Here is a 26062-nt window from a genome sequence, read left to right on the forward strand (position 1 = left end):
GTCGAAAGTAGAGAATGAATTCCCATTGCTCGTCCTCTAGAGCCCCGTGTATCCTTCGGTTCAGATGCAGCACTTGCAAGAGCAAGAGTATAGGATCACAGTTGAAGACCGCCTCCATTCAGATACCAATGAAAGGCAATCGAGATCTCCCAAACGGCCCCGTCGAGTCACAATTCAAGACTGGCCAAGATCAGCTGTTCGCGGTCAAAGCGGACAATAGTCCACTATGAAGAGTCCCGGAACCAATGTCTCATTTGAAATGGCGAAACTGCTTCTTGGCCCATGAGACCAAAAATTTACAGCTTCACTATCTCCCGAGGCTCACATAAAGAGGGTTCCAAACCTGCCCCCCTATTGGTATCGAGAAAGCTACTTCCGAGAGGAGAAAGCTTTCCAAAGATTGAGAGAGCATCTCTAGTTCTAGAATGACCACCACTTCATCTTCATCAGTCTGCTTGGCCCGAAGCATCTGCCCGTGCTGTTGAACGAACCTGGCTTTCATTTGAGACTTTTGAAGATCTTTCATTTGAATTTGAACCTGGTTGGCGCTCTGGTCTAGCGGGTCAAGCAACCCTCAATCCACAGCTTTCTCTCGAAATGCCATCTCTGGTTTTCTTTGATCTTTGAAGTAAATTTATCGGGCTTTTGTGACAAGTTGTTGGTATGCAGGATAGAAGGGTTAGTAAGGCGGCTTTGCGAGAATCTCATCACTGGCAAAAGAAATAATAACTACCCACACATCGGTGACCTGTGTCTGTCGAGTCCTGAAGCCCGAGCGGTGAATAAGAGATCTTTTAATCCCATAAGCAAGAAGAATAAGGAGCTGTCTTCTATGACCCAAAGGTGCAAAAGAAGGAGAAGCTTTTGGGGATGCAACATGACTGTAGCACGGTGTTCAAGCTAGTACGTACGTTGGTTTAACAAATAGAAGAATAACTAAACAACTATAAGCCAATAGCGAATATGGCACGACACACGAGGGTAAGCCAATCAATCAAGCAAGACAAGCCCGATGTTAAAGCGAATAGGCCCAGCCAAGAGGGTCAACTCTCCAATATAAGGTAAGGCTCGGATCCGCTGGTAACGTTCATAAACTCCTCTAATTAATATAGCACATTCCCTAGCTTTTGTAGCAAAGGCTCGTGTCCTGTATACAAATACTGTCTTGTAAGGGTCGGCATCTCTTTGCCTCTATCTGGCAGGCATATGTCGTACATGTCGTACGATATCGGGAATAAGGAAGAGAAGGAATCGCGAATACCGTCCTTGCTTGGTCTGTCGACATGTGTCCGGCTCTTGAAAACCTGAAGAATGACCATCTTTCTTAAGACAAAAGGCGAGTTTGGGGGGTCCGATATAGAATACGTGAGCCTCTCCAAACATTCGAAAAAGGGCCCTTATTAGTTGTTGCAGGCGTAGGCGTAGTAGCATCTGAGCAACTGGAGAGAGGGAGACAGACATTTCGTGATCGAAAACCACTTGATCCTTTCGATGAAATAAAAGCGAGGGGCATAGATCGACACCCACCCAATAGCCCTTACGGTTCCAGCTTCACCTGGCATTGATTACCGATCTTCGGCTTTTTTTTTGCTATCCCAAAACGAGGAAAAACCTATGAATGGCTGGCAACTCAAGGATGTAAAAATTATTGGCTCGGATAAAGGTATGCTGGCTGGAATGCTGCTATTACTCTTCCATCCCTCCCCCTCTTAGTTTTGAGTAGGCGTTTGGTAGGTGCTAGGCATTGATAAATCGATGGAAGGGACAAATTGCCAAGGTCGGCTTAATGGTTTGTACACGGATGAAGCGGTGAGTTGCCATAAATGTGTGGCAATTCCCTCTCTCTCTATTACATCAATGAGTGAGCAGAAAGAAAAAGTTAATAGATGTATGAATTTGGCGTTCCATTCTCTCTATCATATAACTTCTTCATGGAATGTAACCCCGAATTAGGTTGGTTGAGAAAGTAAGCGTTCGATTTGGCTTGTGGACCCAATCAAAGAATTTCTGATCTGGGAATCAACTCGTACATTATAGTTATCACGGCATTAATAAAGTACTATCTCTATCTTGTGGATGGTTCATTGTGATCGTTACGAACCAAAGAACTTATGATTCGTGCGTAGAAACTCCAAACATGGCATGAACGGGTAGTTAAGGCTATTGATACCTGTGCTAGCAATAGATTGGTAGCAATGTTGAAAAAGCAATATTTGTAAAAGATATAGGCGGAATCACCATTTGATTATCAGATAGTGGTAATAGCTCAAAAATTTTTATTAAATCTTTCTTCTGCTCGGCGTCTGGTAGGGAAGAATTCGTCACATGTGTAAACTAATTCAGGATCTTCGAGATCCCTTAGACGTTACTATTTAGGACCTCGTTACTGGCGCGAATTGGTTAATGGGTGAGTGGCCGATACCCCAGCAGGTAAGAAAGAAACTTCCGACCCGGAGAAGGAGGCCTCCCAACTACAGTTAACCAGGGCCCTATCCAGCTTTTTCAGAATGGGGTCATCTTCCCTCCTATTAGACCAGGAAAAGAGAAGGCCACAAAACCGAAGATCAAAGAGCCCCGCAGAAAGTACACAATTATCAAGGTCTCCCATCCAATCCGGCCAGTCCCGAGAACGACCCAATCTCTCGTGATTCCACAAGAGAAGGAAAAGAGGAAAAATCACTCCAAAGGGCTTTCCTCTTCGAATGACAATTTTCACCGTAAACAAAAGAAGGAATGCAACTCCAAGCCCTAGATTTGGCCGAAACTCTACAATGAATAACTTGCGCAGATTGGCCAAGAAGAACAAGATCCAACTCCCTAGGGGTTCCAACAAAGCAAAATTCTGCCATTAGGGGCACACTGATAATTACATAACGCTTTCCACTCCCTAGCCAAAGCCATCAAAAGATAACCTTTATTAATTTCCTTCACCCTAGTCTCAATGAGACCGCAAAGGGACAGACGATGCTCAGAGATCAATTTCCTGACCTCTCCTTCTTTTAATGGGTCATTAAGGCCCCTGACATTCCAGCAAGCAAAAACCATCGCTGACAAAAGAAAGAGACAACCAGTCAGGGTTACCTTATCCTCCACCTCGAAGAGGGGGAATTATTCTTGTTTTTATTCATCCTGGGTAACTGAGCATGGCCCTTATTGTCCAAAGAGTCAGCAGCTAACCAACCGGCCAAGAGGATTCAGGTCAGGAGTAGGAGACAGAGGTTCTTCGGTACCCAGGTCTTTGGACGGACCAGCTTGGGTAAGAGGAGCCTCAGAAACCTTATCCGGAGGAGGACCGGGGGGGGCCTTAGGGGCGCTGTCCGATGGAAGATTAGGAGGGCCAGGATCCACCTGATCAACCGAAGCAGCATCACCCGAATAAGGGGGGAGAATGTTCTCAGCCATGCAAGGAGGGCTACCAGCAGCATCCTCCACTGAAAGCTGGATAGAAGCTGAATCCAAGATTTCAACCAAGACCCCCTTGTCTTTTCTCTTCTTCCTTACATCAGTCCACTCACTCTCAGAGGTGGTGGCTCTATTCTTATGAGGGGCAGCTTGATTACTCTTCTTCAAGCATGCGGAAGCAGAATGGCCAAAAAGACAAGAAGCAGGGCACCGGGCAGGAGACCTTCTGCGCTCTGCAAAAACCGTAGTCCAATCCCCATTCCCACACTGTAAATTAAACTCTTCCACAAAGTCAGAAGACGCATCGATCTCAACACAGATTCTAGCAAAACAAATCCTGCTCTTAACAGCAGTTAGACCGTTTGTGTGCAGTGGTTTACCAACAGCACTGGCAATCTAACTCAAGCCATTGGGAGTCCAAAACTCCAGGGGCACGCCAAAGAACTTCACCCCAACAAGCAACGGCTTTCGCGCGTTGGCAGCTCAATCCGTTGCTTGTTCTAACGCGCACTACGGCTTTTCTTCCTCTCCCTATGGTCGAGCTATTTTCAATACCTCCGTGTTTGCTGGGTGGGAAATGAAGAAGAATTAAATTCCAAAGAAGGAGATGAGAAGGAAATATTATCGCTTAGCGCTTGTGCTAAGGAAGACTCTTAGTTTTTGAATGCGAGTCACTACATAGGTGGAATTTTATAAGCTCCTTTAGGCCCGGCTAGCCCGTAGAGTATTAGGGTTTTTCCCACTTTCCCTGACGCAAGGTCAGGGTCGTTACGAATAGGACAAATATACACCAAACCTTTGAAGGATGAGGTTCCAGTTCGCCATTCCTATTATTTATAGGCTTCCAGTCTCCTCAGAAGTCCGCTCTTCTATCTTCGCAGAATTCACCTGGGTCTCTTACTCACCTTCGTGTCTAGGGCATGATGTCTTTATTTAAGATGATTCAATTGGTCAATCGTCTTGTTATTATCAATCAATTCTTCCAAGCCTCTCTACGGGATTGGAAGAAGGGGCTTTCGCCCAAATGAGTTAGAGTTCCTTCGAACCGTGTCATTCTCGAAGTATGGCACAACACTTTGTCGAAAACACGAGGCGGGAGTGCGTCGAAGCATGAATTGACCTAGCGACGTGAACCTTGGGTGAGGTGCACTAGCGAGCGACTTCCTTCCCCAATAATGCTGCTATCATGCGCGAAGCGAAGCTTGATAGGAGCCCGAGCTAAGAGAATAGAGCAAACTCGACGTCACAAAACCATGGATAGATCGCTCAAGGGAGCAACTCGAGATAGATGCAAGATTCTTTTTCCTACCCTTCACTTAAAAGGAAAAGTCCATTTTTCAGCACGCACTAATTCCTACGTTTTGTCGGTCGAATAGCCTTCTTGTGTGACCTTCAAAGCCTGATTAATGCGCCTTAAAGCGCTTTTGTGCTTCGCGTCGAGCCTTGTTGAGTTTCGCTATTATAAGGGGATGATGTATGGTACCACTCAATGCCAGCCCAAAGCGCGCTTTAGCGCTTGCTCGCCAAAGCATGAACCGATCCAGCTGTAACGTCAACTACAGCAGTGGAGGCACGGTAAGCAAATTCTCCCGACATTGGGTCAAGATACGAAACTTCAAAGACTTGGTTCTGGTTTTATACCCTCCGACCTTCTTCGAAATTGAGCTCTGACTTTCCTTGCCCATCCCTTTCGAATGATTCAGTGTAATTTATTGTCACACTCTCTCTAGACCCAACCACGACCCCCTGTCCTTAGCGGACCATCATGGAAGGCCAAGGACAGGGGGTCGTGGAAGTGTTTCAAGCTTTACTAATAAATAGGGGTGGCAAGCTTTAGAGAGTAGGGGCGAGGTCCCCATACTACGGAAGGCTGTAAGCAGTGGCTCGACGGAGATGGTTCGAATCAAGCGAAACCAAAGGCATTCGTTGGCACCCGAGATGCTAAGGATCGAAGACTTTTAGGACATGGCGTTGCGAGATCAACGCCTGGGAGGAACTAAACTCAAGGAAAGGAGCAGTTCCTGCCTGAGAACGTTGCATGGCTCGCACGAGAGTCCACGTGCCTAGGATTAGTTCGAGAAAATCAAAGCAGACCGTGGGGGACTGACCCGAGCTATAGACAAAGAAGGACTTTGATAGATAGAATAAGGCACTCAGACATCAAAAAGAGGGCTACTTCACCATTCATGGTAACATATGAATTGAAACCTAATGCGACGGGTGTCAATTACCAAAAACGACTCGACCACTAACTCAGTCCCGCGGGATAAAGTTGTCCTCGAAGGGATGCGAAGAATATTTGAAACCACTCTCGAACCATCACACGGATTCCGACCCACTAAAAAGAGCGATTGATAATCTCGATAACCTAAACAAAAATGCAGAAGTGAGCGTACCCCAAAGCTCTCCTCTCTCCCCCTTTTTTCACCTTGAATGGGTCAAAGCCAAAAATATGATAAATAGAAGGAAAGGAGATCAGAAAGATACGCGGATGACTTGACTATAGTATAGGTCGGATGTTTTCGTGAGCAGTAAGCAGCAGATCTCCCCTTATTTTTGGAAAGCTGGTGGCCGCGTGTGAATTCTTTCAAGGCAAGGGGCGGCCTGATTCGACATTGTTGTTTACTCTGATCCGGTCGAGGTGGTTTTCATTTACCAGAGCGTAGGTGGTCTAAGTTCCTATGACCGAGTCTTTCTGGCCCCTGTGAACATCTTTTCTTAATGTATTAAAGAGGGCCTCTCTAACCGGTGAAAAGTGGTGGGTGTCCACTAACGTCCATTCCTGGCTCGGCTCCGATAACGCAATTCCGGGAGGAGTCGGTAGTTGGGCACTGGATCCCTTCGGACCTGGAGAACGTGTGACGCTGGGTCGGGGTTTGGTGAACCAACTGGTCACTCCTCTAGTTGAAGTATCGGGCCCCTTTTTCGTTGCCCAGGTTACACCTTCGGAATACCCCAGAAGGGAATTTTGCTCTACTTCCCTCAATCTTCACTTTACGCCACGCCGACCCTCCTTTCATCATAAGGCGTGGAATTAGACCAAGGGGAATCCCCAATTTAACTAGTCCCTCAGATTTCGCACGTAGGAGATCGAGACACAGCCCTAGGGCTATGGAGAAAGATGTAGATCGATCGCCCTAGATAGACAACTACATAGAGGGTCTCTACAAGTCTATATATATATTCTTTGATTTCGTTCCCCGTAAGATCAATATCACAACCAATGAGGTCTGCAAGTTTCACATCTAAGTAATACCTGATCCGATAGTTTACGATATAGATAGATATATATTTAACAACAACATTCTAAGAAAGGATATTTTTAGATATCGGTAGTTGTCCGGTCGTACCCAAACAGTAATATTCCAGAGGGAAATGCACCTTAGATCAAATATTTCGAGCCGGCTTCCGTGGAAAATTCAGACTTTCTTTTTGATGCTGCGATCACATAAAAACATAAACTTTGAGGCTCAATAGCTAAATACATGGCAATTGAATCATAAGCCGAGATCATAAAGAGCATACTGCGAGTAGGAAGTGGAATTAATACAATGAATTCAAAAGCATCAAACCTCTATTGTTCGGAAGAATCGAAACACATCGAAATGGTACCAGCCGTACTTAATAATAGAAGGATTTGACAGAAATATGTAAAATTGTCCCTCCTAAAAAGATTATTCCAGAATAAATGGGCAATAGTTAGGAGAGGTGCGCCAGCGGCGAGCAGAAGCAAGGTTATTAGATACCTCAGGAAAGCCCGGCCAGAACCACACGTGCAAGTTTCCCTGCATGTGGCTCGTCCGTGATAACTTCTTCGGATTTGCGTGAACTAGCGGACTGATCACTAAGTGGGGATGCTCCATCCAGCATGAGCAAACCTTTTCGGAACTGGTTAGGAATGGGCGCCACTATCCCAGCCCGGATCCAGCCAGGTTCTATGGATCATGTCCCCTTCCCAACAGTTCTACCTTGTCTTGGGGCGTCTTTGGCTTGACGAGAGAAAGCCCACCGAAGAAAAAAGTCTTTCTCTTCCCATCCCGGATCATATTCCAGTGCGTCCACAGAAGAGGAAGAAGAGGAAATCGCAATGCATCTTGCTCAGCAGGCGTAGCTTGGAGTGGGAGTGTAGCGTGGGTAAGGTAAGGAAAGTGGCCGCCAGAGAGGAAGCCAAACCGGCCTATTAAGCGCAGCTAAGCTAATATGCGCCAGAGAAAGCCAGGTGCCGGAGGTAAGCTCTATTCGGCCCGGAGCATGGATTCCCCATAACGAATAGGCTAGCTCTATCTCTCAATTGCCTATCCTGTGCTCGAGAAGGTCCCCCACCAGTTCCTCGGCAACACCTCGAGGTGCATTTAGTTGTCTTAAATGAGACTCGGGATATTCCTCACTCCATGGCATGGCATCTTTCGCTCATCCATTCCGCCCGCCTGCCCAGACGTGGCGCCCTTTTTCATTATCATCTACCGCCCTTTCTTTCCTCCCGGCTATTCACGCATGAAGATCGTCGTATGTATGCTCGACTTCGGTTGCCGGTGCTATAGGTAGGAGTACATTATGGCAGGATCAGTCACCCAGGCCAACCAACCCTCCTCCAAGAAGAATTGTGCTATGCCCCCCCGATCCCTATAGAGGGAAAGAGCTGCCTGGTGATCCCTAGGTTGCAGCACGTCCGGTCGTTAACTCCTCGCGCCGCTGCCGCCGTTTCTAGGACCGACCGACGCCTCACCTGCACAGGTACCTACGTAGTGTAGTGTCGGTCGCACATTCAACATAGCGTTCGGACTCATGTGCCTTCCAGAACCAAGGGTCTTCGAGCCTGCTGCGTACGATTAGCCAGCCTTGCGGCGACAAAAGGATTAGACGTCCCCCCATGCTACGGTTCCCTGCGATTCGAACCCGGTGCCGCATTAGGTTAGGGAGCTGGACGATAATAGCTCCTCTGCATCCCAAAGCGCGCTGCCCTCCTAGGCGCGCAACACTAAGTAATCCAAGCCAACCCACATTACTGACTAACGGTGGATAATTATATTTTTTAGAGGTACTAAATACAACTCCATGAATGAGTAAAATGAAGGTTGCATTAATGACAAAGATCTCTGGGGAAACCGCTAAAAAAAGATTGAACATGTGGGAGGATCCGAGCAAATTCTGCTTTCATTTCCCCCGTATGGAGCACTGAGTTACTTACGTTATGGTCTTCAAAAGGCAGGCTACATTGACGGCGACGGCTAGGAGGGATCGCTAGACCAGCAGCCAGACTAACAATGATGGTGATTCCACACCAGGCTCAATAAATAATTGAATGTAGAAAGGTTATGAAATATTTTAGCTGTCAAGCTAAGGGGATCCTAAACAAAAAAGGAGTCCATGACCCCTTTTTAGAGCGTATAAGGAGAGGTCGAATTCCAAACTTTTCTCTCGAGTATACCCATTACCAAAAAATGGACGTCACTTTGGGACACATGCGGATAGCCAGCCGCCCCGCGTGGCTAAAAGTAAGCCAAAAGAGCTTAAACTCTTTTTTTTGAGTTCCACTGAGAAACTCGAGTCTTATAAAAGACGCCACTCTACGGGGGAAGTCCTCGGGTCGAGTCTTTGCGAGTTCATCCCAAACAAAGCGAACCCCTTCCGGGTCTTGGTCGGGAAGATGCGGATAAAACGCCAATAGCCTGATGTCAGCTTCTACGGCATAAGCTTTAAAGAAGAGAGCTATCAACGCTAATAATAATAAACATTTCATAATAAAATCAATTTTTTTTTAATCTCAAAGGTATAGGTGAAATTTTTAACAGTCATTTCAATCTTTTTCTTCCAATTCTAAGAAAGAAAAATCCCGAAAAATCCGTAAATAAATGACGAAGCCCATTAAACAGATGATAGGACAGGGCTAAGGCAGTAATCTCTACGTAGATTAGGATGAGCTTTGATGCAAAAAAAGAAGAATTGGTAGAAAATCTCATAGGTGAAGCAAATCAAACCTATTTTCAGACAAAGAAGATAAAAAAAAAAAAAAACAAAACTATAGTGGCTAGGAAAGCCCCGGAGATTTTATGGGAAATTGGAAACGTTGAAGTGAGCTGTGGCTTATAAATAGGAAGATGAGGAGATAACGGGCGAAGGATATTCTTTCTTTTTATAATTAGATTACCATGTCTGATTAGATCATTACATAGGGAATCCAACATTGTATTTACAAATTCTTTCTTTTCTTCATTTTTGATGCTCTTATTTGTTTCTCTTTTAATATTATCAAATAAATTTATTAATTGTTGATTACTTAATTGTGGATTATCGGTTACTAGATCTTTCATTTGCTTTGCTTTCTTCTTTGACTGCTCTGCTCCCCCCCCCAAAAAAAAGAGAGACTTGTTCTTGCTCTCCTAATTCAGGAAGACGGAAATCGCCGGTTGGGTTGGTCCAACCAAGAAAGGCATGGGAGTCTTTGCGCATTGGTTGGGATTTCATTTCATACGCTATTTCGATTTGAATTTCACTTGTAAATAATATATAATTAATAATATAATAAATAGGCTTGGTTCGGGTTTTCCCTTGTGGGACAGAGGAAGGAAAGAAAGGTCCCGCCAATGTGCGTGCTACTAAGGGCTTAGAGCCCCTTTCCTCATCCACCACCTATTATAGTAAAAAAGCAGTTATCTACAAAGATAGGTGATAGGTGGCTACTCTGTATAGACCTATTTACCTAGATCCCATCGGATCAGATACAGACCTAAAGGATGGACAAGCGGACGTTAGCTATACCCCTATCCTCACCTCTACTACTAATAGCTCTACTACTAATAGAGAGTCGGAAGGCATCTTAGCTCGGAACCGAACACTCGCAGAAAGGGGAAGCTAAAAGCAAAACAACCTTTATTCAACTACCAGACAAGCAAGGACGGGAAGCTACTCACCGAGGGAAAAGAGCAACCCTACGAGGGGGAAGGGCAACTGCTTCTCTTACTACGCAATTAGTAGGGAACAGAGCAGGACCCTACTCTTGCCTTTAGGAACAATAGCGACTTCTTCTGGAAAGCGGGAAACTACTTACTGATATAGAGGCACACTACTATCAGGAAAGGCCTGGTCGTTCCTATGTCCCCAGTTGCATTTCGTAGGCAATCCAGAGGCAGGAGATCACCCAATGACTTCTTCAAAGAAAGGAAGGCAGATTCTTCAGTTGATTCTCTTTCTTCTGAAGAAACTAGCCTTACCTGGTTCAGGAGAAGCAGTTGATCTCGTTTCAGAAGTGGATCTAGGTGAATCAGTCTATCGAGTTTACTTTGAAGCCGTGGATTCAGTTTCTGAAGCAGCAGCCTCACGTCCCTATTCACTACTAAGCCGACTCCTCCTTAATTGAATAAACCACCTAACGAATAGAGGGAGAAACATGAACTATATATTCAGTCGTCAGCCTCCGCTTGCAACTGGTTCGACTCAAAGGAAAGGTACCAACTCCAACTTTTAGGTACTGGTACTAAACTCCCGATTTAGTAGGCTAATGACTAAACTCTCTATCCAGTAGGCTAACCACACTACCATAATGATAGCGCTTTTAGGCACTGACTACAATTGACGTTACCTTCGATAAAGTCGTAAGCCCCTTTAGAGATAGGGGTGAATGTCTTCGAAAGGCGACAGATTCTACTCTATCTACTGCTGCAGAAGAAACATAATCAAACTCAGATTCCACATACGGCTTAACTTACAGAATAAAACAAAAAGAGAAAGAGAGAAAGAATGCTACTTCAATGCTTGACCTTGACGTTGCCTGCTGATAATAGTTAACTACGGCTTAATTGACTATACTACTTCCACTACACTAGCAAACTACACTCTCATTGGACTTAACCCCCGCCTTAGTACTATCCCTCTGGTTTCGCCATCTTAGCGCTTCCTGAACCTCTACATTCGATTGGCCCCAACTAGACGACTTTAACCAACGTTTTCTGAGGAGCGTGTTTGTCAACTGTAAGCTAAAAGAGATTCTGTGTAACCATTTTATGATGAAGAAGAGCAGTCAACTTGAATCCAAGCTACCCAACTGTTTGTTTACTGAATAGCAACCACATGTCCAGCAACAATACGACTTACACTAAATAAGAATACATTTGATGGAATGCATTCAGTGTTACTTGAAGAAAAGGAATTATTATCGCTTAGCGCTTGTGCTAAGGAACCTACGGCCATTTTTATATAAGTCGAAGGTAGTTTACTGGCTTACTTGTTAGAGTAAGGCGACCACTAAATTGTTTGAATAAGACGTACTAGTCACTGACCGAAGGAGAAAGACTAAGACAACTCTTTTCGGGTTATGCCATAAAGAAAGACGTGTCTCTCGGTCCCCTCGATACACTACCTTAGACAGCTTGCGTGAACAAAAAGGAGGCGTACTAAAGGTGCTCTCCTTACGTAAGTTAACAAAGTAAGGGAGATTTTTCTTTCCACAAAAGCAGCAAGAAAACTAAAGCGCGTTAGCGCAACGGCTTTAGTGCTAGCGCGCTCGGCCCTTGCTTGTTGGGTTCCAAACCTTAAGTAACTTAGTCAGTAAGTCCATTCGCCGGTATGGCGAAGCAAGGAAAGCGGCTAGAAAGACAAAGAGCTAATGATGACTAGCCTTAACAGGCGCTAGCGAGTCCCAAGGTTCGTTCATTAGTAAGTTGTCGAAAGGTATTTCGTAGCCCTTTCATTTAATTTAATAGAATGGTAAGCCGGGTCAAGCAAGTACTTTTTCTATTAGCGGTGATAGCCTATTTAGATAAGTTAAGATAGATAAAGTGAAAGACTCTTTCGGGTGTAAGACCTAGCCTTGTGAGTAGAAAGAGAAAACCACTTCTTTTCCGGGAAGAGCTAGTTAAAGTGAAGGAAGTTAGGGTGCGACACAACGAGAATGTCTTGTTCTAGGCGCTTGGGCGAGTAGCGGTAAGTGAAGTAAGTTAAGGAAAAAAAGTGCAAGTGGTTGATTGACAAACTATTCTGGTAAGCACAGGTTCTTATTGTTCCTAAAGCTCTGGACCTCGAAGCCCCTATCACGTAAGGTGTTTGATCAGGCGCCTACTCCTCGAACTTCCATTTCAATGTGTCTTTCCCAAAATCTTTGGTATGCCTTTTCCTGGTAAGAAGTAATGGGAAAGTAGATAGGGAAATCTAGGGTTCAATATCCCCTATGTTGAAGAAATGGGCAGATGCTTCACTCTAAACCGGTCTTTCATAGATAAGGGTATAGTCTCACTCCTTCTATCGAGGGGTTTTCCCTCTCTTTTAATATAGCTTTCTGCTTCAAGTTCGCCAGCGATGGAAATCTTTCTCGACTCACAGATAAGGGATGTATGATTCCCGAACCTTAACAAAAAGGATTGAGCTCCGCGCATCCCTTGATCTCCGCCTAACCGGGGCTAGGCTAGTTTCAGTCTTTGGTTCCTGACTTGATGGGATGGGAGTCACAAGGCTTTAAAGAAAGCCGAGGAGCGGGGTTTAACGAGATTCGCTTTGGTTTTTATACTTTGACCTTGCTTATATATCAAGGCTGAGTCTAACTCCTTATGTCTCGGAAAGACAGATGTCCTTTCTGATACACTGGACTAAGGTGACTAACCCACAGGACCAGAGATGAGACAGAGACTGAGACAACGATTTGTCGAAGACACTGTGCCCGAATCAAGGAAAGCAACTGTACCTGAGAAGAAAGAAAGATATATTAATTTTGAACAGCCTTTAAGAGATAGGGGGTGCCACAAGCCTAGGTCCCCAACAGAGATATTTGATATTGGTTTGGTGGACAGAGTCTAGGTCGCCAAACCTAAGCCCCCCGACAGAGAGTATGGATCACTATGTCTCAAAAATGCGTCTTGCTTAGGTTGAAGCAAATGCCAGTATAGTTACTGTTCTTATGCCGCTATTAGTAGATCAAACGCTCTTCTTTCTCTGATCTTTCGTAGTAGATCTTTCCTTAGTCGAGTCAGATCCGCACCGCAGGTTAATCTCTCGTTTTTTGGAGCTTTACTTTACTAATAAGGGCTCGCTGCCCCTATATGCTTCAAGCTTATGGACACTTCAAGCTCGTATCTTCGCATCTTGCCTTTAGGTTTTATCGACTTGCATGCTGATAAGCTCTTTACCTCGGGTTCTGTGACTCAAGTAACAGGAGCTCTACGCTAGAGCACAAAAGAACGGCATCTCTCTATCGGATTGCCTTACCCCTTTGGTATCCCATTGGCTTACCCCGACGGTATTTGTATCGGTATCTCGTTCTGATAGACTTGCTTGCGCATCTTGTCTTTGGTTTGATAGACTTATAGTCCAGTGGCAAGATTAATGTCTTTTTTTGGCTTCTCTGCCCCTGGAACAATATATCCTCTTTTCTGTCTCTGTCTTTTTCAAATAAAGACCTCTTTCTGTCTTCTCGGGCAGTGGATTTGCCAACTCTATTGCTCTTATATTGGTCTGAATTCCTCTTCATCTTGCTTTTTACTTTTGGTTTGTGGATTCTATTTCCCCCTGTGCTTCCACTTCCTCTTGCCTCGAGATCGTGCCTTTTTTACTCGACTCGTTCCCTGCTCAAAAAAGTCGATCTTATTCCGCAACTCGGGTCGATATGTTTGGGAGTCATGGTCACATCATGAATTTTTCTACCTGTCGCGCTCGCGTCATTCGCTGGCCGGTCGGGAGGATAGTACATTCCACATTCCAACTCACATGCTTCTCAAACCAAGACTCGGGGGCAACAGCGCGACTGCGAAATAGACTGGGTCTGGATCATCCGGAACTACATCTAAATCTCTGACTATGGCGACTAGGACTCTCTTTGGATCACGATTTAAAAATGCCTGGATCTCTCTTCCGGGTCGGGTCGAGCCTTTCAATAGTGCATCGTATGTAGTAGTAGCGAGCAGTTCCTTCCCAGATCGTACGCTAAGGTCCCTGTCCCTAAGCAATCACTTAGTGGAAAAGGAAGAGATCGAGGATCACAGCAGGATCCTATCTGATCTTTGTCAACACAGGACTCGGAGCCTCCTGCTCAAACAAAAGGGTAATCCTTCGGAATTGAAAATGCCTTTCGGATTTCTTATAGTGGAGGGGGCGGTAGGGGAGAAGACTAATTTTTCATTCTATATAGGGGGCTATTGTGAAGCCTAGAGAGGCGGAAGCGGCAAATCGCTTCTACCAAGTTCCCCAACAGCAGCTTAGCTTAGTAGCTTAACTCTTTCTACTGGCGTGGCGCTGCTGGATGCTTTTGATCAATAGGAAGAGGAGGAAAAAAAAAAAAAGAAAGCTTATGATGAGCATCTATTTGAGTCGATCATTTCCAAGATCTAATTCAAGTTTTTTCTTATGTAGTGGAAACGCCTTACAATCTGAAGTTTTATGTTTAAGGGAAGAAATGTTCTTGGTGGATGCAGGACTCGAGACCCCCAGAATTTGTATGCAAGATGAGCCTACAGGAGTGCCAATCAACCGAGCCACCAGGTTTTAGAATAAGGTGGGATTCCTGGATCTAGTGGCCGGTGAATCACTGATCAAAGAGCAGATTTTGGAGAGATTCTTCATCGATCTAGTGGCCGGTGAATCACTGATCAAAGAGCGAGCAGCCGCCAGGTTTAATGATTTGGTGGGATCCACAGATGTAGTGGCTGGTGAACCGCTTCTTCTTCTTCCACGAAGATTCAGACAAAACCGAGCTTGGATGGAACTGAACAAGATTTGGCGAACGAATACAAAGGCCAAAGGCTTTATTATTAAGAAAGTAAAAGGAGGTTATACAATATCATAAATCTAAATTTTCAATTAACTAAAATTTTAATTAGCCCAAATATCAATTAAATCTAACACATCCAAATACGTACAAAAAATTTAAACACTTATATACCAAATATAACAGACAAACATCAAATACAGCTATACAATGTCATAAATCTAAAAAATCAATTAACTAAAATTTTAATTAACCCTAATATCAATTAAATCTAACACACCCAAATACCTACAAAAAAATCAAACACTTATCTACTAAATATAACAGACAAACATCAAATACAGCTATACAATGTCATAAATTTAAAAAATCAATTAACTAAAATTTGAATTAACCCAAATATCAATTAAATTTAACACACCCAAATACCCACAAAAAATTCAACAACTTATATACCAAATATAACGGACAAACATCAAATACCACTATACAATATCATAAATCTAAAAAATCAATTAACTAAAATTTGAATTAACCCAAATATCAATTAAATTTAACACACCCAAATACCCACAAAAAATTCAACAACTTATATACCAAATATAACGGACAAACATCAAATACCACTATACAATATCATAAATCTAAATAATCAATTAACTAAAATTTGAATTAACCCAAATATCAATTAAATTTAACACACCCAAATACCCACAAAAAATTCAACAACTTATATACCAAATATAACGGACAAACATCAAATACCACTATATAATATGATAAATCTAAATAATCAATTAACTAAAATTTTAATTAACCTAAATATCAATTAAATCTAACACACCCAAATACCCACAAAAATTTCAAGCGCTATGATTTGCCCAGCATAACAACATCTCCAATGAACATTGAATCACAATTGAGAATTCACAACCCAAGAAATTATATACAAAAATTTATACAAGAGTAAAATACATGTATAAATTTATAAAATACATGTATTTATAAAAAAATAAAAAAAAAATACAAGAGTAAAAATTTATACAAGAATTACTTGGAGAGGAGAGTCACGTAGAAGAGAGAGTGAGAATGAGAGGGAGAGGGAGAGGGAGAGACGGACATGAGAGAGGGAGAGAAGACGCTAAGGGAGAGTTCTGAAATTTCAGAAAAAATGGGGGGGGGGGGGGGGAACAGGCTGGGCGAAAGAAACCTAAGTAGCGTGGGTCTCAAAAAGAAATAGTATATTGCAAGTTACTGAACTATACCAGTAGCACGCAAACATTTAGAAGTTACTATTTTACACAACAGTAACTTGTAACACTTTACACGTCACAAACGTAGTAAAAAGTGCAGTATAATAGCATGTTACTACTTTAGGAATCTGTCTCTGCCACGTGTCATTTTTCAATTAATAATAATAATAATAATAATAATATAAAATAATATAAAAAAATTTCAAAATATTTAAAAAATTAAAATTAAAATAAATAAAAATACTAAAAATTTTATTTCTTATTTTATTTTTATTTTATTTTAAAATTGATTGGTGTTTGGGGTGGCGTTATTTCCCAGCCGCAACCCAATCTTCCTGAAAACCTCTCTGATCACCGTCCGTTTGCAACGCCGTCATGACTGATTTTATAGGCCGTTGATTTCACCATTAGAAACCGATCGAGGCTTGCTCGAAGGATAGGAAATTAGCCATGTCCGCCTTTGAAGAAGCCAGGACGAGTTTGCCAAGCTACAGGCATGCATCGTGCTCAACTACAATGCTGGAAAGAAGCAGTACGTCCTCTGGTCGATCACAATATTTTTTCAAAAAAAAAAATTAGTTTTTTAATTTTTTTTTTCAATTTTTTTTTTTATCTTTTTTATTTTTTTATTTTTAATTTTTTTAATTTTTTTTTACATTTTTTTAAAGTTATTTTACTTTTTTAAATTTTTTATTAATTTTTAATTGAAAAATGATCTATCATGATAGATTGAATGATCTACCATGATCGATTGGATGATAGATCAATAGGATCGATCTATCATGATCGATCGGATGATCTACCATGATTGATCAGATGATCTATCGTGATTGATCTCATGATCTATCAATCCTATTTATCTATCATGATCGGTTGGATAATTTACCATGATCGATCAGATGATATATCGATCCTATTGATCTATCATGATCGGTCGATGATCTGCCATGATCGATCGCTTGATCTATTGATCTTATTGATAATCATGATCGATCGATTCTATTGATCTATCAAGATCGATTGGATGATCTATCGATCCTATTGATCTATCACGATCGGTCGAATGATCTACCATAATCGATTGCATGATCTATCGATCCTATTAATCTATCACGATCGGTCGAATGATCTACCATAATCGATTGCATGATCTATCGATCCTATTAATCTATCACGATCGATCGGATGATCTATTGATCCTATTTTTTTATTTTTAACTTTTATTTAAAGGAAAAGTACACATAATCCCCTCAAACTACTACCACATTGTCAATGTCCCCCCCAAAACTACTAAAAAATGTCAATGTCCCCTAATGACAAAAATACCCTTCATAAAATTATTAAAATAAAATAAAAACTAAAAAAATATAAAATAACAAAAATTTATACAAAAATAATAAAATTAATAAAATTAAAAACTGTTTTTTCTTTTTCTTTTAAAAAAAAATTGTTTTTATAATTTTTAGTTATTTTTTCGTTTGTTTTTTTAAAAAAGAAAAAATGGTTTTCTTTTTTTAAAAAAAAAAAAAAAAAACAAATCGTTTTTTTAATTTAATAAAAAAACTGGTTTTTTTTTTTAAAAAAAAAAAAAAATTGTTTTTACAATTTTCAGTTTTTTTTTTCGTTTTTTTTTTTTAAAAAAAAACTTTCTTTTTAAAATTTTTTTTTCGTTTTTTATTTAATTTTTTAATTTTTGTAAAAAATAATTTTTTCAGTTTTATTATTATTATTATTATTATTTTTCGAATTTATAAGGACATTTTTGTCTTATTCAAAAAAAATTAGGGTCTTTTTTGTCTTTTTGTGGGTCTTAGGGGGGACATTAACATTTTTTGATAATTTGAAGGGGATATGTGTACTTTTCTTTTTTTTTAAAATAATAATTACAATTTTTAGTAATGTGTATTGTCCACGTTACTGGTATAGTAATGTGGCAATTTCACAGGTTAGTATACCTTTCTCGGGAAATTGCGGGAATTTTCGCGCATTCACAAATTTTTAGAAACGTGAGAAACTGCCACGTTAGTGAAGTACTAACGTGTTGTCCTTGTCACGTTACAATTGCAGTAACGCCAGTATGTTATCACGTTCTAGTAACGTGATGTTCTACATGTTACTAATCTATTATATCAATAATGTCCAGATATTAATCACGTTACTATTTCATAATAATAGTAACATGCAATAAATTGCCACGTTACTAAAGCTCTTCTTCTTCCTCGGCCGGCTAGCTTCCTTTGCATATCTCGATCATCTCTCTCTCTCTCTCTCTCTCTCTCTCTCTCGTCTCTATCTCCAGTATTCTAGTTCGAACACCGATTAATAGAGGTATCCCTGATCATCTATCTCTCATTTTTGTTTTTGTTTTTTTTTTCCTACAAATTTTCTTTTGATGCTCCATATATCGGATTGGGTATTGTTCTTTGCTATGTTGTGTGTCGACATTGATTGTTGTGTTGTGTTGTGTAGTAGCTGTTTTGATGCTTGTGTTGTGTTGTAGCTCTATTGGCAGTGAAATCAAATGCTTGGTTACGATGTTATGTTGGACTTGGGAGGGAATTTTAGTATAGGATTGTTGATTTGGGGTTTTGGGTAATTTCAAGTGTTTGAAAGTATACAAGGGCATTTTCGTAATTTTACACGTTCATAATTACGAAAACGCCCCTGAATATAAAATTAAGATGTCTGTTGCTTGCAAAGCCCATGAGTTATTATTTATTATATATTATATAAAATAAATGAGCTTGGTCTTGGACAAGAGAAATCAACGTGTTCAGCTATGCTAATAAGAGAGAAACCACCTTAGCAAAGGAATCCGAAGAGAGGACCCCATAAAAGAGGGGACTAGGTGGGTTATTTCAATTTCGAGGAAAGAGAGGTAGCTCGCAAGAGCTAATTCTTATAAGCTAATGTGCGATACACGTTACACGTGTTGAGCATATGTTAATTCACATGCTCACATAAGAGGAGGAGTTTCGTTTCAAACTCTGGTTTGAATAGGAGGAGTGCGTATCTCGTCAGTCTGCATGATCCGACTTGTAATATATATAAGAATATAAAATAAATTTTTCACTTAACTCTTGTACATAATGTTTCTTAAAGGATTGTAGCTAGGAAGACTGCTGAAGAGAGAGAAGACCTTGGTAGCTGCATATCTTTCCTTTCGATTGAAGACGGCTTAACTTTAGGAGGTAGTGGCGTGGGCTTACGCCTTGATAACTGAGTATCTTTATAGTATGCATAGTGCGTCACAAAGGCGTTAGCCAAATTTGGCCATGTACAAATGGTATTTGGGTCAGTGTTCACCAACCAAGTCAACGCGGGTCCAGTCAAATTGCGCTGGAATAGTTGAACAAGTAGCTCATTGTCGAATCAAAAAAATTTCAATATAAATAGTGTGCCAATTCGTAATTTCAGGTGTTTGAAATTACACAGGGGCATTGTTGTAATTTCACACGGTCGAAATTACGAAAATGCCCTTGAATGTAAAATTAAGACGTCTGTTGATTAAATACAATTTAGATATATGTAATGTGTCAATTGGATAATTTTAGGAGTTTAAAATTACATGGGGGCATTTTCGTAATTTCACACATTCAAAATTACAAAAATGCCCCTAAATAGAAAATTAATACGTCTGTTGATTAAATACAATTTAGGTATAAATAATGTCCCAATTGGTAATTTCAAGTGTTTGAAATTACACAGGGGCATTTTCATAATTTCACACATTCGAAATTATGAAAACGCCCCTGAATGTAAAATAAAAGGCGTCTATTGCTTGCAAAACAATTCCAGTGTACATAATGTGCCAATTGGGTAATTTTGGGTGTTTGAAATTACACAGGCATTTTTGTAATTTCACGTGTTCAAAATTACAAAAACGCCCCTAAATGTAAAATTAAGATGTCTATTGCTTACAAAACAATTTCAGCATACATAATGTGCCAATTGGGTAATTTCAGGTGTTTGAAATTATCCAGGGGCATTTTCATAATTTCACACGTTTGAAATTACGAGAACGCCCTTGAATATAAAAATAAGTGGTCTATTGCTTGTAATATCAAATGTATTTGAATTGTTGTTTGTCTTACTAATTTTTTTTCTCTAACTCGCAGGTTACGATGAGTTCTAGGAGTTTTAGGGGTTTTAATCACACAGCATAGAGGCCACCACAACTACAGATACTGTCTAGGGATGACGGGGCTAGCACTAGTGCATAGGGGTCGGGACCTGGCGACACTGTGCAAACACAGGCAATCTACTAACTGACACTCCCCGATGAGCCGGGGTACCAGTCCCCGCATTGATGTGAACCCGTGGGATCGAACTCCCTTGAATCCACAATCAAATTGAAACCTACCCAAGAAAGTCAAGAATCAAGTCAAGAAGATCTAGACCTGTTGAAATCTTGTTTCAAGAACCTAGATTCGGTGAGAACGCGACAAAAGGGTTTGCCTTTGATAAGTTCTTAGTTCAATCAAGAACAAGTAGAGAAAACTAAATAGTTTTCTATGAAGAACAAAAACTTCATTCACCTTCAACTTGTTAGCAAATGCGGCTATAAGTCTTTTTAAAATCTCTCCATGAAATCCTAAACCTATTAAGGCTTACATCAATTAAAAGACATGGGTTGAACATCTTCAAGCCCAAAACATCATAAACTACACTTTTATAGCTAATAAAAGAAGTCCACTTAATGAAATAAATAGGCCCAAAAGCCTACAACCATAGAAACATAAAAATAGGCACACACGCCTATACTTAATGAAATAAAGGGTCTGCACTAAGCCACTAGGCTATGCCACCCCCATCTGTCGTTTGTATAACATGGATTAAAGTTGGTTATTCTTTCAAGCCCATCTTGAATGTTGGGGTCTTACTCGATTAATTTGCAGACTCGGCCCAAGTGGATTGCACCAATCCTTGCATTGCTTCCTTGATCTTCTTCGCTCTTGACCTTATGATTGGCCCATCTGGAACTTGCAAGGGATCTTTAAGATTCGGTCTACCATGGGCCCATCATTCCCCCTCTCCTCAAAGGGATTCAACCTCGAATCATCACCTGCATCATAGGGAGAAAGATCAGAAGCATTGAAAGTAGCAGAGACATTATACTCACCAGGAAGATCCACTTTATAAGCATTATCATTAATTTTCTCAAGGATTTGAAAAGGTCCATCGCCTCGAGGATGCCATTTAGTCCTTTTTATGGGCTGGGAATCTTTCTTTGCGCATGTGAACCCAAACCTAATCTCCTGGTTCAAAGATAACACGCCTTCGACCTTTATTGGTTTAGGAAGCAAACTTTTCATTCTTCTGTGCAATTTGAAGCCGTAACCTCTCATGAATTAACTTCACCAATTCGGCCTTCCTGTGTCCATCCAAACTACTCCTTTCATCAATAGGTAAAGGCATCAAATCTAAAGGAGTAAGTGGATTAAAACCATAAACAATTTCAAAGGGAGAATAAGTAGTAGTATGCATAGTCCTAATATATGCAAACTCTATAAATGGTAAACAGTCCTCCCAAGTTTTCAAATTCTTTTGAATGATAGTGCGTAAGAGTTGAGTTAGAGTCCTATTGACTACTTCAGTCTATCCATCAGTCTGTGGATGACAAGTAGTGGAAAATAAAAGTTTGGTACCTAATTTTCCCCACAAAACCTTCCAAAAGTAGCTCAGGAATTTAACATCTCTATTAGAAACAATACTCCTAGTTACACCATGGAGTTGCACTATTTCCTTGAAAGAAAATCAGCTATGTTGGTAGCATCATTTGTTTTATGGCATGGAATGAAATGTGCCATTTTACTAAATCTGTCCACTATCACAAAAATAGAATCTCTACCTTTTTTGGCCCTAGGCAGCCCCAAAACAAAGTCCATAGATATATCTACCCATGGCTCACTAGGATCGGGTAAGGGGGTATACAACCCGTGTGGTAAAACCTTAGATTTGGCCTTGCGACATGTAATGCACCTACCACATATTCGAGTGACATCTCTTCTCATCCTAGGCCAAAATAAATGTTCATGTAAAATTTCTAAGGTTTTCCTCACACCAAAATGTCCCATTAATCCCCCACCATGTGCCTCATGCACCAATAATTCACGCATTGAACAATTTGGCACACACAATTTGCTTTTTTTAAACAAATAACCATCATGCTTGTAAAACTTACCAAATGCCGTTTTATCACACGCTATATACACATTAGAAAAATCAGCGTCATTGGCATACACGTCTTTCACATATTCAAACCCAAGTATTTTAGCACTCAGAGAAGTAAGAAGTATATACCTCTGTGATAAAGAATCAGCATCAATGTTCTCCTTACCTTGTTTGTAACGGATGACATAGGGATCACAAATTTAATTTACCATCTAGCATGTCGCTTACTTAGTTTACCTTGACTCATGAGATGCTTTAATGATTCATGATCGGTGTGGATCACAAATTCCTTAGGCCAAAGGTAGTGCTGCCACATCTCTAGAGCGCGAACAAAAGCATTAAGTTCTTTGTCATAAGTGGGGTAATTCAGGGCTGCCCCACTTAGCTTCTCACTGAAGAAGGCTATGGGCTGCCTATCCTGCATTAAAACGGCTCCAATTCCTATTCCTAAGGCATCACATTCAATCTCAAAAGTTTTGTTAAAGTCAGGTAATGCTAACACAGGTGTAGAACATAACATTTCTTTAATAGTAGCAAATGCATTTGCTTGATCACTCCCCCAATGAAATCCAACATTCTTTTTAATTATTTCAGTGAGTGGTGCAGCAATGGTGCTAAAATCCTTAACAAAACGCCTATAAAAGCTAGCTAAACCATGAAAGCTTCTTACCTTAGTGATGCCTTTAGGCATTGGCCACTCCTTGATAGCCTTGACTTTCTCTTCATCCACCTCAATACCTTTTGCACTAACAACATAACCAAGAAAAACAACTTTTTCCATGCAAAAGGTACATTTCTTAAAATTAGCATACAACTTTTCACATCTCAACACATCTAACACACATCTCAAATGCTCAATATGTTCATCTAAATTCGTGTTGTACACTAGGATATCATCAAAGTACACAACTACAAATTTGCCTATGAACGCACATAATAAATTCATGGTTCATTAATCTCATGAAAGTACTAGGCACATTTGTAAGTCCAAATGGCATAACCAACCATTCATATTTAGGCTTAAAAGCAGTTTTCTATTCATCTCCCTCTTTCATTCTAATTTGATGGTATCCACTTTTAAGATCTATTTTACTGAAAATACATGAGCCATACAATTTATCAAGCATATCATCTAATCTAGGAATGGCATGATGGTACTTTACCGTAATATTGTTGACCGCTTTGCAATCAACACACATCCTCCAAGTCCCATCCTTCTTTGGCACTAGTAGCACTGATACTGCATATGGGCTCATGCTCTCCCTCACGTACCCCTTACTTAACAAATCTTCAACTTGCCTTTGAAGCTCCTTGGTCTCCTCCGGATTACTCCTATAGGCTGGTCGATTTGGAATAACGGCTCCAGGTATAAAAACAATTTGATGCTCAATGCCTCTAATGGGTGGTAACCCACTCGAAATCTCCTCCAGAAATACATCCTCAAACTCCTGCAACAAAGAAACAACCAAACTAGGAAGAAATTGGTTAGTTTCATTAAGATTAAGATAAGAATTCTTGTAAACGAGAAAAATCATAGGCTGATCTGCTAAGAAGGCCCTCTTAACCTCATCTTTGCCTTTGCATAAAAACTCATCTTTGCCTTTCCTTTTCTCTCTGCAGGTTCTCTTTCTTTTTTCTCTCGTGGCTCCACTATTTTTTCTTTATTCTTAGGCACCTCTCTATTTTCTTTTTCACTCTCTCTTTTTCTTTCTTGTTTTTCGGCTTCACCCTTTTTCTTTTTTTTTCCTCAATCTCACTTTTCAGCTTTAGTTGGTCCTCATAGACCTGTTTTGGGGTTAAAGGAGCAAGCTTGATTGTTTTTCCATCCTTTACAAGTTGTACCTATTTCTAAACCAGTCATGAATCACCCTCATATCATACTGCCACGGCCTTCCTAACAAAATATGGCCAGCATGCATAGGAATTACATCACAAAGCACCTCATCACTACACTTCCCATTGGTAAAAGCTACCAAAACTTGCTTATTGACCTTGACTTCCCTACATTTGTTCAACCATTGCAACTTCTAATAAGGTCTAGGATGCTTCAGTAAAGGTAAGCTCAACTTTTCAACTAGGGTGGTACTAGCTACATTGGTGCAACTTCCCCCATCTATAATCATATACCACATACCTTGTTGTTTACATAACATCTAGTATGAAATATGTTCTCTCTCTGTTGCTCCATATCGTCTATCTTAATTTGCGTATTGAGAGCACGCCTAGCAACAAGAGACTCACCTTCTATGATGGAAACCAAGGAGCTGGACATGCTGATCATACACATGGGAATGGGGCTGAAGTTGTGCAAGACCCTTTGTCACTTCCTAGTGGCCCAATTACAAGACTTAGAGCCAAACGTTTCAAGGAAGCACTAAATGGGCTAATCCAAGAGAATTGGGCTGATTCTAAAAAGACCAAGATGGGCTCAAATAATAATCAAGGCTTAGTCCATGTCATCAAAGCAGTTGAAGAGGATAATTAGCATGCAAAAACGTGACCAGCTTGGTTTGACCATTAAAGGGTGTGAACTCGTTGAGTTTCAAGGATATTAAATAGGGGAATGAACTTGGTCTTGGCTGGTTATGAATTTAGTCATTTAGTTATTTTGGTTGCCTCTAGAAGTCCAAAGAGACCTAAAAATATTGGGACTTGTTTATGTTGGCACTTGTGTTGCTTTTAAAGCTATAATTAAGACTTTTCCTATTCTTGGAGGGTTGTTCCAAGTATATATATGGGCATAACGAATTTTGTAAGGGATATAGAATTTTGTTTTCAGAAAATTATTATTGTGAGGTCTTGTGTTCCTCTTTGTTCTTGAAAGAACTTTTTGAGCTTATCAAGTTAATCTTGTGGCGTTCAAACAACCAAACTTATCACCTTGATTCTTGAAGAGATTCAGATTCTTGGTGTGGCGTTTCAATCCTTCGTAGTCTTGGTTTCTCATCTAGTTAGGTGACGGGTCAAGCCTCAACAATTCTTGTCTACACGATCTTGGGGTTTCAAACCATCATTGCTATCAGGTTTCATCACATTTGTTGGTGGAGTTCATATCATTTTGGTATCAGAGCCTTGGTTCTAAGGCAAGTTTGACTATCTTTTATTATTGTTTCTATTTTTTTTTAATCTCCTGTTCCCTGCTGTGAAAAAAAAAAAGAAAAAAAAAGAAAAAAGAAAAGAGCAAAAAAAAAAAAAAAAAAAAAAAAAAAAAAAAAAAAAAAGAAGAAAAGAAAAAGTACTCGACTCCAGTAAGAAAATTTCTTACTTTCTATCTTGTTTCTCACCTTATTCAAGTTCTTGACCTTTCTGAGTAAGAAAATTTCTTCCTTTCTATCTTGTTTCTCACATTATTCAAGTTCTTGACCTTTTTGATGAGTTTTGGTTATTTCTCAATTGCTGCTGGATTATTTTGAATTAGTTTCTTGAAGTTCGATTAAGAACTAAGAAGACACAAAAGAGTGGAAAAAGGCAAGAGTGTGTGAGACCAAAAGAGGGTAAAAGCCGTTTAGAGTGAAAACACGAGTGTAAGTGTATTAATTCTTGA

The 26062-nt window shown here is 40.5% G+C and overlaps 1 protein-coding gene, 1 long non-coding RNA gene and 1 pseudogene across 2 annotated transcripts in view; all 3 read right to left on the reverse strand.

Moving 5' to 3' along the window:
* Positions 1 to 16263, reverse strand: part of LOC133870369 (uncharacterized) — a 59987-nt gene extending 43724 nt beyond the window's left edge. Inside the window, exon 1 of the long non-coding RNA XR_009900704.1 lies at positions 16146 to 16263. This is a non-coding gene — a long non-coding RNA (uncharacterized LOC133870369). The remainder of the gene's footprint in view (positions 1 to 16145) is intronic.
* LOC133870209 (NADH-ubiquinone oxidoreductase chain 2-like) lies at positions 2657 to 8669 on the reverse strand (annotated as a pseudogene).
* Positions 16264 to 21405: 5142 nt separating the features above from the next.
* On the reverse strand, positions 21406 to 24790 carry LOC133871554 (uncharacterized). The gene is made up of 7 exons (XM_062308984.1): positions 24653 to 24790; positions 23632 to 23966; positions 23189 to 23264; positions 22756 to 22936; positions 22529 to 22684; positions 21653 to 21767; positions 21406 to 21409 (listed from the first exon to the last, which is right to left on the reverse strand). Exons 1-7 carry the CDS (start codon positions 24788 to 24790, stop codon positions 21406 to 21408), a joined length of 1005 nt encoding a protein of 334 aa, XP_062164968.1.
* Positions 24791 to 26062: the final 1272 nt, after the last annotated feature.

The sequence above is a fragment of the Alnus glutinosa genome, chromosome 6, assembly GCF_958979055.1.
Source record: "Alnus glutinosa chromosome 6, dhAlnGlut1.1, whole genome shotgun sequence".
Taxonomy (NCBI): domain Eukaryota; kingdom Viridiplantae; phylum Streptophyta; class Magnoliopsida; order Fagales; family Betulaceae; genus Alnus; species Alnus glutinosa.